Source organism: Genypterus blacodes, unplaced genomic scaffold (genome assembly GCF_046128005.1).
Source record: "Genypterus blacodes isolate CSIRO-AG114 ecotype Tasmania unplaced genomic scaffold, CSIRO-AGI_Gbla_v1 ptg000029l_1, whole genome shotgun sequence".
Lineage (NCBI taxonomy): Eukaryota > Metazoa > Chordata > Actinopteri > Ophidiiformes > Ophidiidae > Genypterus > Genypterus blacodes.
Genome location: NW_027466842.1, coordinates 1,802,715 through 1,815,457, shown reverse-complemented (window position 1 = coordinate 1,815,457; position 12,743 = coordinate 1,802,715). Strand labels below are relative to the sequence as shown.

The window sequence follows — 12,743 nt, the reverse complement described above, 5'->3', positions numbered from 1 at the left end:
TTTGCCCACCCGAGGCAAGTCTAATTACAATTTAAATTAAACAAGAAATTCACCTATTCAGGGTACAAAACTGAACTTTTCTCAATGGTTCCTGTATAAAGGCCATATTCTGAAGCGGTGAGTGTATGCATGGTGTTTTAGCAGCTACAACCCTGTCCTCCATAAAGTAAACATGGAAGCACAAAGTTATTAGAATACTCCTACACCGCAATGTTTGAGTTGTAATCCATCATCTTGCCACTCAAGCTAATTAGAAATACACGTCGACATGTTCTAAAAAGCAATTGACAAAAGAACAAACACACCACAGCAGCCAGACTCGTATTCAAACATATCAGCTTGTCAGGAACCAATTTTTATTAATATCATTAATAATGTGTCATCAGCATCATCAATGAAATGAGTTAGTCTGTTTTAAAGCAGAATCAAGTGTGCATTCATTGCCCTTCTTTTCTTGATGAACACTTCAGTTCCACAAAGCGAGGAAGAAAAAGGAAGAGGGGGGAGGACAAAGAGGGCAGGGACTGCAGTGAAGGAGGAAACGCAGGGAAAATGACGTCTGGCAGAGCAGGAATCTCCCCCTTCACTGGGATATGATTGGTTTTTCCCTTGTGCAAGAACGACAACAAAAAAAATCAAAAAAAACAAAAAATAATCGAAATGGTGCTCTAAAAACGAAGATGAGAGGAAGAGGGGTTTGCTTGCTGGGATGTGGTTGTTGGCTGTTATTCATTTTTTTTTTTTTTTGTTCCATAAAGCCACGTTAGGATTTGACGCAGTCGTCGTCATCGGAGGTCTGGCTGCTGCTACTGGTTTCGGACTCGGATCCTTCCTCCACGTGCGCCTCCGCCACACTCCTCCAGGGGGTGAAGTGGAGGGTCACGCCCCGCGCCCTCGGGAGAACCCCGTTCCTCTGCACGCCGTTCCTCTTCAGCTGCCGAGAGAACAAAAACAACAACGTGTTACTGATGTGATATACGTAGAGACGGAGCCCCCTGGTGTTTAATCTGCTTTCCTCTGGGAAGAAAGAACACAAGGTTAAACACCAAAACAGGGACAAAAACATTTAGTGCGTCCATCAAAAATATAAACGCAACACGTGTCAATTTTGAAGACAGGGTTCAAGGTGATAAATGTAAATTAGTTCCTGAAATAAGATTCATTAAGCACTTATGTATTGATTTCAGGTGAGTGGGGACACATCTGAGTCACAGGTTCGCCAATTCCATTCCATCAATATTCCACAGGTTGCTTGAAACCTGTGGAATATTCTGCCATTCCTCCTTAATAACTGTACCAAGTTGTTTGATGTTGGTGGTGACTGGAACACGGCGTATGCAAAGTCGCAAATGTCAAGAGCATCCAAACATGCTGAATGGTTGCCATGTCTGGTGAGGATGCAGGTCATGGCAGAACTGGGACATTTTCAGCTTGGAGGAATTGTGCACAGATACTTCCACCCTGCATTGATGCTGACACATGAGGTGATGGTGGTGGATGAACAGCAGCAAGACCGCTACATCTGTGAATTTAAATTGCCGTGTTGGCTGCTCATACTATAACCCCACCACTAAGAGCAACTCTGTTCACAACGTTGGTATTAGCAGACCGCTCACCCACACACACTACCTGCCATCTGCCCAGTAAGGCTGAAACCGCGATTCACCGGTGGAGAGGATCGTTCTCCAGCGAGCCAGCCGCCGCGGAAGGTGAGCACTCGCCCACTCACATCGATTGTGATGCTGGACTGCAGACTGCGAGCTCTCAGATGAACTTCCTTGAGGCGGTTTCTGACAGTTTGTGCAGAGATTCGGTTGTGTAAACCAACTGCACACTATCATATGAAGAAAGTCAGGTGTGGCGGTTCTGGGCTGGTGTTGCTACACGGGGTCTGGAGCCTGTTGACTCAACTTCCAAAATCTCTGAAATGACGCTGGGGTCGGCTTATGATGGAGAAATGAACCGCCATGACTCTGATAACAGCTCTACAAGACATTCCTACAGTCTGCATACCAACTGTACCACCTCTTGAGGCATCTGAGGCATGATGATGAACAACAAAACTCTTTCAAGGTGACATTAATCAACCCCATCATCAACACCTGTGTAGAGGCTCTTAATCAGCCTCCTGATATGCCACACCTGTGCAGGAGATCGTTGAGCGCAAGGAACCAATCTTGAAGGTCTTATATCTTTAAACAAACTGAAAATGGCAGCAAAGATAAAAGGTGTTGCGTTTATATTTGTGCTCAGTGTGTATCTGACGCTCACCTGTTCTGTTTTAGTCTGGAACTCTCTCAGCTCGTCCTCTGTCAGAGGCAAAAAGTTGTCATCATTTTCTGGGTATTCCTGCCAGCCCATGGCCTTCAGCAACCTGGAAAGGCGAGGACATTTTCTGCTTAGTTCACTTTGTGTGTGTCTGTGTGTGTTTGTAATGTGTGTACATTGAGCTGCTGGCCATACCTGTGCTCTGCCTCCAGAGAGCTGGACAGGTGTTCAGTGTCTGAGTCACTGAGGGAGTAGGACAGCCCGTTCTCGTGGCAGACTTCCTCACTGTATGCTTTGGGCTCTGGGGTGCTGCTTTCACCCTGACGCAGACAGAAAACACTTTCACACACAAGAAGCAAACAGCCGATCTCCCGTTTCTTCTCATCGCACTGCGCTTGTTCACTCCACAACCGCCCGCCTACCTCTCCCGACGTTCCGGGGCTGCTGCTGGTCGTGAGTTCACCGGTGCCCTCGTCCTTCAGAGCTCGCAGGAACTCGCTCTTGCGGTCGGGACCACGGCGCATCAGCTTCAGCCTCGACGGGGCAATATCGATGGGAGGAGTCGTGCTGGAAGGGTGCTGGAGTCACAGCAGTGAGGGGAGAGAGCGGACAAAAGGACTCAGTCTTCATCTTGTTTTATTTAAAAGGTGGTGAGCAGAATGTTCATTTGAGTTAGTTTAGTTGAGTTTCAAATTTAATAGTCACAAGTTCTAGTATATCGGTAAGGCGGTTTTGGTTTTTGCTGATTCTTACAGAGAATACCAACATCAACAAAAAGTAATACTTCAGTGGAAACAAGTTAACATTTTAAGCCCCAATCATCCTATATTTGTAACGTTTCCTGCTGTAAAATGCGGAGGAGGTTCAATACGTTTAACAAAGAATAACGTTTTCTATATGAATATGCTTCTGATAAGATAAAATCATACAAAACAATACAAAAAAGAAAAACAGTGCTATGTTGGGCAGAGGTCAGAGCCTGTTTGCAACATTCATGGGAACAGGTGAGAGACTCATCTCAGCACACGTAATGACTATGTTGAGATAAAGCTGTCATTTACTCTCACAGGCACGTGTCATATATACCGAGCAACGAGTGCTGCAGTGGACTGTTACTCCTTTGCTTGCTTTGCACTTCAGTAACACGTCAGTAAGATACATTATTAAAAGCCTATTCAGGTTTGAGGCGAGGAGCAATGTTTTCATAGCACGGCTCCTCTCCGCTCTCACCTCTTTCGGGGCAGTGTGCGGCGCTGCACTAGCTGGGGTGCTGGGTTTGGCTGCAGAGACGGGGCTGGTGAAGACTGAATCTCGGCCCGGCATGTGAAGGCCAGACTTGGTGATCTCTCTTCCACTGGATTTCCACTGGGTGCTCTGGGAAACGAGGAGGGATGCGTCTCAATCATGCTTTCTCTTTGTCTGCCGACTGAAATCGAGGCAAGCTGCTGAAATACGGAAGGCTGTGGCAGTGAATCGTACCTTGGTCGGGGCCACGGCGGGCTTTGGGACCAGGTTCTTGTAGACACTGGAGCCCACTATGGGAACTTTGCTGCCGTTGGTGGGTAGGGCACCAGCGGTGGCAAAGCCTGCAGAGAACGCTGTGCTGGGGTCTTCCTTGGAAACTTTCTTGATAACCAGCATTTTGGACACCATTTGTTTGCCACTAGGGGGATTCTCTGCAACACAAGAGAATCAGTGCCACGTCAGACTGAGCTGAGCAGAGTTTGACTCCAGAGAATCACCACAATGCTTTATCCAACTGGGTTTGATTTAAGGGGCTCCAACATGTGGCAGCCAAGGGAACATGTGCCAGAACAAAGTAAACACCCGCATCGTAGTTTTGACTAGGTGACGTTTACATTAAACCTGGATAGATTAAGACCTGGAAGATTTCTTTAACGTTTTTCTTAAAAAAGCATTTGCCAAGCATGTTTACATCTGAACTGTAGGGCCGATTGTGCAAAAGAGAATTGTCTTCTTCATGGATTCTGCAAACAGCGTGCACGCTTGTATCAATGCGTGGCCTACAGATAACCCAAGAATGTTACCATGGTGACAGGCATCCACACCAAGGATAGACCTTGATTGTCATCTAACGGTGATAGGAATATTTTGTGCATCTATGAACAAATACAAGTATTTTTTGTGTTCCTTCTTCCAACAGGCTTCTATGACTTTTCTAGGATTACTATGACCGTATCAAACCCTGCTTTCATTTCGATCCAGTAATTAAGTCCTTATCAAGAGCTGGTCTCAGAGTGAATAGCTGCTTTATCTCGACTTACCCCAGACCCCTGCGTGAGGAGCCACCGCTCGCATCAGAGTCCCAGGCTTTCCAGTTGTTTCAGGGTTGAGGGAAGGCTAAGGAGACACACGCTCATTGTCAGGATTAAACACATTTGCATTCTGAGCCAAATTCATCGCAATGGCTCGAGTAGCTTCAGCATATTTTCCTCCAGCAGAGCTTTGTCATTTCAAACTATGTCAAGGTCAAGTGACAAGACTCCAGAAAGAATTCTACTCACAAAGTCCTCTTCCACAAACTTCAGCTTGTCGTCCTTGCGTTCCTCGTTGGGGAACTTGTCCTGGTACGAGGTGACCTTGCGGGGATGAAAGTTGCCATTGCGCTGCCGGTGCCCCACCTGCCTGTCCCTGTCGCCTCCCCCCCGTTTGGGGTGGCGTCCCTGGTGGTGGTGGCCGTCCTGGACACCTCGCGGAGCTCCGTGCCAGCTGGGAGTGTCCTTCCAACATGATCCTCCTGCCAGCCCGCCGTGTCCTCCTTTGGCCACACCCGAATCGACCGAGTCATGCCTCAGGAGAAGAGAGGGCTGCTGCCATCCATCACCTCCAGAGAGTAACACATAAACAAAAAGAATTGAACTGAAGCTGTAAATTCTGCTTTGGCAGATCAATCACCAAAGATTCCTGTGAGCAGAGGACTAAGACGAAAACATCCGTAATTCTTTAAAACCCCTCTTACTGCTGAGCAGCGGCAAACAGCAGCCAGTCAGCTCACAGTCAGACTGGCCAAGGCATGAAATTAAAGATGTCCCATTGTCCCAGGAGCAGTAAAAATAGCATCTGGGACACAAAGTGAGGAGCAAGGAATCATGAACATGTGTCCTATTCCACAAATTCCTCGTTCTGTCAATTCCATTACAGAACAGAACCGCAAACGAAAAAACAGATGAATCTCTCAAAATTCTATTGACATAATCCCATTCAGATGATCCAGTCAAGATCGCCTAAATCAGCCAGGTTATAGTTAATGACTCGCCACAGACGGTAGGCTTGGTAAGGTTATGGAACAATGGATGTCACGTTTATGACAGTTGTGGGACATTGAGGGAAACGATGACTCTCGATCCCTGAGCCTGGCTCCTGAATGACTGCTGGTGTTAGGCTGTCCCTGCATTAGGAATTTACATTTAAGTGTCTGTGGCTCCACTGTCTGGTCCGACATTAGGACTCGATGTCTTTCCAGTATGGAAACATGAAGCTGATGGGAGGCGACTATAGAATATACATACGTCTACTGATGTACCTGACTGATTCTGTATTATAACAGACCTGTTTCAGCAGTTAACATGAATTCATATGGCTCACAAGTACCTTCTTTTAAAATAGACGTTAATGTACAGCAGAGTATGTGTGTTAATCTCTAATCTGTCACCCGAGCCGTACCCTAATGTATCAAAACATGATGAAGAGGAAAAAGAAAAGCCAAGTGGTAGCCTCCATTACCACCTCGTCCACTTTGGTGGTCTAAATTGCATCTTCACTCATTTGGGGACATCTCCAAAGGATGAATGGGGATGGTGACTCATTAGAAATGAAAAGGCTATTCTTACATTAAAGAGAACACACTGTTCTTTGTAGGGTTGTTGTGTAAAAAGCCCTGCACACCCACAAAAACATATTGGCTTCCACCTTGCTCAGGCTGCGCTGCACTCCAGGTCCATGTTGGAAGTTTGTCCTTAGATTTCCAGCCGTTTCTTATCACGTGAGGTGCAAATTTCAATTGTGACTACGACACAAAAAACACTGTTCAGCCTAGCACAGACCCTGTTGATGATGTTGTCCCATAGGTTTGAAGAAAAGGAGTATAAAAGTGTCTAGGATGGTCCAGACCCTTCCTAAGGAGAGGTGTGTGTGTGTAAGTTTGCAGGGCCTTGAGCCAGCAAAGAGGCACATCCAACAGACTCTGAACAACACACCTGTGGTTAGTCTGTCAGGGCCTTTGATAAAACACAATGTCAACAGAAAACCCCAGATCAAAAAGGAAACCTGAACACCAAATGAAATGGAACCACACAGTCCTGTACATCTGGCTCGTATGTGAAAGGCACCAGAAGAACAGCCCAGGACCAAACTCTACCTACACAGCCTGGCACTACAAACAGCACTGTGTGTTAACGGGTCTGTGAACTGTACAATGGTGAAGCCACACAAACAAAACTATAATCATTTCCCAAGGGCTCAGGATTCTTCCTCCACCTGTTTTGTTCTGTTTTCCCCGTGTCTCCTCTTTTTTCCTCTTGCCACAGCCTATGATCACCCTGTAAAAACTGTGCCTATGACATCATACTAGCAACACTGATGTCATTTGAGTCTTGATGTCATCTTTGCCGCTGTCACTCTGTTTGTTCTCCCTTTGCCTTAAGCCACACGTACATCACGCATCCTTGCTCTCATCGTTTTCATTCATTTTCCTTTGCATCTTGTTTTCTTTTTGTCCCTCCTGTATGTATAAACTAATCTCAAAGATTGTCCCATAACTGGATGCTCATTGTAATGCCGAATGCTTTCTTCAACAACAACATTCAGCAAATAGAGAGCAACAGGGGAAACGATTACTGACCAGGGAGCGGGGATGGAACGCCTCTTATCTGCAACACACCATTACATCAACGGGCAGAAAAGTTTAATTTAGGGAACAAATGACCGCTATTACACTCTCACTGCAGAGGGAGCATCGCCGTTTCCCATAACTACAAGTAAAGAAGCCCTTCGGATGAACGAACAGTTTTTAACTTGATAAATCTAGGGGATCATTTTAATTTGACTTTACATCAAAGAGGAAAACACAAATGTATTCTTCATTCTTCACACATCCTGCTGTCACCGTGTTGACAGTTGAACCACTAACCATGAAGCATTGAGCGAACACTGATTGTTCACCTTCGTCTGCCCTTGTTAATCATGTTCTCACAGTCGCTTCCCTTCAAGCAATCCAACAAACAGGGCCACCTGTTGTGCAGCGTTACCTGCTGGAGCGCGCAGGGAGCCGTTGTTGAAGAAACCATCAGAGGAGTTGTGGCGGCGGCGGCTTACTGGGGTTCTGCCGTCTCTGTGATGGTGGGGTTCGCCTTGTTTCTCAAGGTTGGCGGCAGGGGACTAGAGGGCAGAAAGGGGACCCACGTTAATCACAAGGGGTAAAGGCGCTCTGCACAGAGGTGATCAAAAAGATTTATATATGCCTCCTCTAAGGTGAACTGGTGTCATAAAACATAAACCACCACCTTTAAACCGCTTTTTCCGTGGCGTTCTTATTTTCTTTGCAAGGACAACGTAGAGAAATTAGATGGGGTCACCTTCTCTACTTTCTCTCACTGTGTTTTAAGGTGTTATTTTGCTTATTCTTTCACAAAATGTGTCACCTACTCTATATTAGATGATTTGGTTTCACAACTAAATAGCAATAGAACCGTGGATAAGGGTCACAATACTAAAATAATACTTAACACAAAAGTTTGGAAAGAAGACAAGAAAGAAATCTTAATAGGTAAAGATATCCACATAAATTCTTAACTTATGATTCAATCCATTGTAAAATCAAGCAGTGAATATTGACAAATGCCTCATTTTGACAGTATTGGCAAATACTCATGTGCCTTTAAAAAGCCTTTAAGACTCTGTCAATATTAGTACAAGTAGACTTCTATAAACTTGTGTGAACTGCAAGTGTTTAAACTCTGCAAGTAGAGAAAAGAATAAAAAGAGCATTTCATATGTGACACTGGGAATTAATACTGGCATCGTTTAAAAACATTTGGTGGAGATGCTTCCCTCCTTTTGACACTAGTCAATAGTGTAGCACTACACTATATGATGGCACTGCCTGTAATCTATTACATTCAGCTGGAGGAAATTGCATCACTTAATTGTATTGCTAACTTTAAGACCATCATAATGCTGGGATAAAGCTTAAGTGCTGCCTCGTTAAAGCTTCATCCCAGTATTATGATATGCAGGAATATAGTCGCCTATCATGTTGTCAATATTACACTGATATATGTCAGAGCTCCACCCTCCATTCTCATCATCTCTGCCTTTAACAATCTTCATTCTCCCATCATCATTCTTTTCTGAGAGCGATTACAGTGTCCACGTGACACACACACACACACACACACACACACACACACACACACACACACACACACACACACACACACACACACACACACACACACACACACACACACACACACACACACACACACACACACACACACACACACACACACACACACACACACACACACACACACACACACACACACACACACTAAAGGGTTAGTGCTGTTGATCTGACAGGAATGGGTTCGAGCCGTCTCTTCCATAAACACATTGCACAGATACAGTACACACACAAACACACACAAACCTTGGCAGGCTGGGGCGTGGAGAAGTTAAGCCAGGCAGGGACAAAGTCATGCTGCGCCATTTAGGTCCAGTGTTTCCGGTCAGTGGATCGAGGCATCAAACCTCATGGCCAGGATCTTTATGAAACAAAAAAGTGCAATAACAATAATGGCATTTTTAACATTGAGACGCTGCTACATCCAGTATACAAACATCAATCTTGAACGGGCAATTAAAGCAGAACTATAAATATCAACTGTCACATCGTCTTCAAACGTTTCTCTCTCACTGTGTGAAGTTCTCTAAGGAAACAGACCAAACGAGTCCTATTCTTAGCAGAAACACAACAAAGCTTAATGTGATACAGCTGTGCCTGTGAAGTCAAACGTCTGGATGGATAATCTCTAGTATTACTGTCCAGCTTGTGTATGTGATGAAATGATGTAGCCCATCGTGTCGTGAGTCAGGTTATCACCCCCTGTATGGTGCTGTGCATTACGGTGTGTATGAAGTGGGGAGTTAAAAACTGCTCCCCTCAAATTGTTGATGTATCGCCGGTGATGCGATTACTACAGCAACTCATTTCCCAGCTATTGTGTTTATGCATGTCCACGCCAAGTCAGTCAGGTGGAGCTTTCTCATTACCCCAGAGTCTGTGGCTCTGAAGTCCTCTGCCTCCTCTCTCGTTCCGGCTGGGCTCGGTTCCTCAGGCCCGCTGGCACTGATCACAGAGTGTGTGCACCGACAGACAGGGAGCAGCACACCACCGACCCCCTGTCCACCTCTGCCAGGACAACGTAACCCCTCTTCCCAGAGGCAGATCCCCTTGTCCAGGATGAAACACTGGGAGATGGGTCAAAAGTTTGCTGAAATGATCTGGAATGGTAATCCAGACAGGAGTCCGAGCGGGGAGCCGATTCCGAAGCCGAGGTGAGGAGGTCTACGAGGATTAAGTGTTTCCTTTTGGAGCTAGATTCCTTTCAAAGCTCCTGTGCTGCGGGCGTCTCAGGTGAATTTCAAGCGCTACTGTTCCGACAGAGTCCAGGTAACGTATTCCTGGGGCAGATTGAATTCTTCAACAATGTATTTGAACCATTTGCTCTTATTCGTCACGAGTGAGATGCAAAACCTGATTGGGCAAAATGCTGATTGGCAAAACGGAGAGATTGAGAGGCGATTTGTCCAAATGGCGAGGCAGAGCCAGGTTGTCTATTATTATGAAGAAGCAGGCAGTGGAAGTAGTCTGCCCTGGAGCATGGAGAGCAATCTGTGTCGCGGTTCCACTGACACCAGATGGGAGGAAAAGATGCCAGCCGTTCCTCCTGCCACACTGTGTGCCAGTACGGGGTTTTCTTTGACTTGCCTTTCACCGAATCATTGTAAAGTGTACCGAAATGCACGCAGAAAAATGAGAATGAGTTCAGAGACAGTCTTTTAGCTGCGATGGGCGTTACTGAAAACCACTGCTCACCCCGTCAAAGACTGTCCGAGTTTAAAGAAAATAACGCTCCAAGGTTCAAAGTCACATGACAATGAAGGAAGTAAAACCTGATGTTACATTGCCGTCATTTTTAGTCTTGATCATTAAAATTGGGATGCTACAGAACGATGCATTATAATGTCGTTTTTCTGGTCATAAGTTGTACTTTCACATTTGCTATAAACCCATTGAATTATCTGAGTTTGTCTGATCGAAACAGAAACAAACTCTGATTTCATAGATGACTACACTCCAAAGCCAAACCAAAACGTCCCAAAAAACAAAAAGGTCTTCGTGTCATATAATGCACAAGGCGGATATTTCCATACAGGGAGCCTCAATTAGGGACTCAATCACCCGAAAATCAACTTCTTCTTCTTGGGGGAAAAGAATGTAGGTTGAAACTCAGCATGCACCCAGCATCTGTCAAGACGCTCCTTCCTTCCTTCCTTCCTTCCAGAGAGATTTTTTTCGTAGTCAAGCAGCTCCAGAGAAGCTACGCTTGTTATCCGTCTTCTTGTTGAGGATCAATTGATGTCTGCACAGGAACTGTCAGGACCTGCAGCAAATAAAAGACAATTATGCGTCATATTTAAGAAAAATAGAGCAAAATTCATTCAAATAACAATGTCAAAAAAGGTCAAAGCAAGGAATTGATCAGCAGCATACACCACATTTTTTAATTCATATTTCTACAGGGGAGCACATAAGTATTGCTGCACAAAGTTGAAACACACTCCTTTCCTCCTCCTGTGGAAAAACAAACTTCCGTTTTCACAAGATAGCGAGAACTGCTTTAAAAGCCTCAAACACTTTTGGGGTTTGAGGTATAAAATCATGACTTGGTTGAGAATCTCAAGATCGGCCTGTGCTTTTAGAAAACTCTATGAATAAAATATGTATTCCTGTTCAAAACAAAAATAAACGTAGACGTGAACACAACCTTGGCCAAAACTGCATCTCAAGACAACTCGAACAGAGGCAGTGTGCGTGTGTAAGATCTTCTGTGTTGGACCAAACAGAAAATTATGTATTCTATTCTGTATTTAACTTAATACATATTACCGCCATTTCATACTTCATTAATAAACCCATCTTGTGTATAGCAGCTGTTCAGCCTGACATAAACCCTTCATTCAAAAAATAAAATAAATACCCTAACGAGGATTAGTGAACTTATTCGCACTGAACTATGAGGTAAGAGCTCGACATCAATGAGTAATGTGCAGCAGTGTGAAACAAGGCTGAGCTGAATGGCAGAATTTGTTATTTAATATATCTATTTATACCGTGAAGAGATTTAGAAGGAGACAGTAGCGGGAAATCCATACGGACATTCAGAATAACTACAAGCTACTAACACTGCAGCAACTCCACACACACACACGCGCACGCACGCTGCACTACGCTAAATAGCTACCGAGCCAAGTAATGTTATTGATTAACCTACACTTGCATCGTTTAAGAAGCAACTAAGTCGCATTGGTTGTTAACAATTCAACAACAAACCGCCCCGCGACATTCTCACATCTGTCCCAACTCCGTTCAACGCTTGTGCTAGCTAAGTTGCTTAGTTAAGGGTTAGCAATTGTTAGCTAATAGCTGGCTTAACTGGACCGCGAAAAGTGGTAGCTAGTTAAAGATAATTACCGAGGTTAGGCGGCTTAACTGTGCAAAACACGTTTAATACGCTGGGCGTGGATAGAAGTGTCCATAAATGCAGCTGTCACGAAATTACAATAGAGATAAACAGACCTGGTTTCGTTGGAACAACACAGTTTCAAAATGGCTACCTTAGCAGCGGCAGCACACATTCATCAGCCTGCTAAATGCTAACTTGCTAAGTGGTGTCTTTTAATGACGACTCCGCGTTCCTTCAGCTGGAAAAGACACGCTAGTTGTGATTCGAATGTAAATGAAAGTGTAAACATTCACCTGGAGATTCCAGCGTCTCTGAATTATAATTCCCTTGAATCGAGCGGCTACTTATGTTTGTTTGGGTTTTCGCAGCGCTTTACCACTGGCGCTGCCTCTGAGGGATTCGAACAGGCTCAGCAGAGTTACGTTCAAGTTTATCTTGTGATTATGCAACTCGTGGGGTTCCGTAGTGCTATTGAAGTCAGAATAATGAATTATGACAGCGTTTGCGGTGAATTACTTTATCTTAACAAAAACTAAAACGTCCATATAATGAGCCGCTACAAGAAACTGTTGTATGTTTTAGTCATAACCTCAAAGTCAGTAGACGTAGTAGTGCGTTTACTAAATGTTTTCGGTCTTGAATGCATTTTTGTGCCCCCCGCCTCCGTTAGTCAAACTAATCGATATCAGAACCAGCTAATGCGTG

General features: G+C 44.7%; 1 protein-coding gene across 3 annotated transcripts; it reads right to left on the bottom strand.

Moving 5' to 3' along the window:
• Positions 1–334: 334 nt before the first annotated feature.
• On the bottom strand, positions 335–12,461 carry gpbp1l1 (GC-rich promoter binding protein 1-like 1). 3 transcript variants are annotated; one of them, XM_076144670.1, is made up of 12 exons: positions 12,332–12,461; positions 9,562–10,955; positions 8,939–9,053; positions 7,536–7,665; positions 4,794–5,113; positions 4,554–4,629; positions 3,748–3,944; positions 3,499–3,642; positions 2,691–2,846; positions 2,464–2,588; positions 2,272–2,374; positions 335–934 (listed from the first exon to the last, which is right to left on the bottom strand). In XM_076144670.1, exons 3-12 carry the CDS (start codon positions 8,996–8,998, stop codon positions 764–766), a joined length of 1,482 nt encoding a protein of 493 aa, XP_076000785.1. In that variant the 5' UTR covers positions 8,999–9,053; positions 9,562–10,955; positions 12,332–12,461; the 3' UTR covers positions 335–763. The 3 variants fall into 3 exon arrangements, with proteins under 3 accessions (XP_076000785.1, XP_076000786.1, XP_076000787.1); XM_076144671.1 differs by lacking the exon at positions 12,332–12,461 and adding an exon at positions 12,152–12,208; XM_076144672.1 differs by lacking the exon at positions 12,332–12,461 and adding an exon at positions 12,047–12,071.
• Between the last annotated feature and the right edge of the window lie 282 nt (positions 12,462–12,743).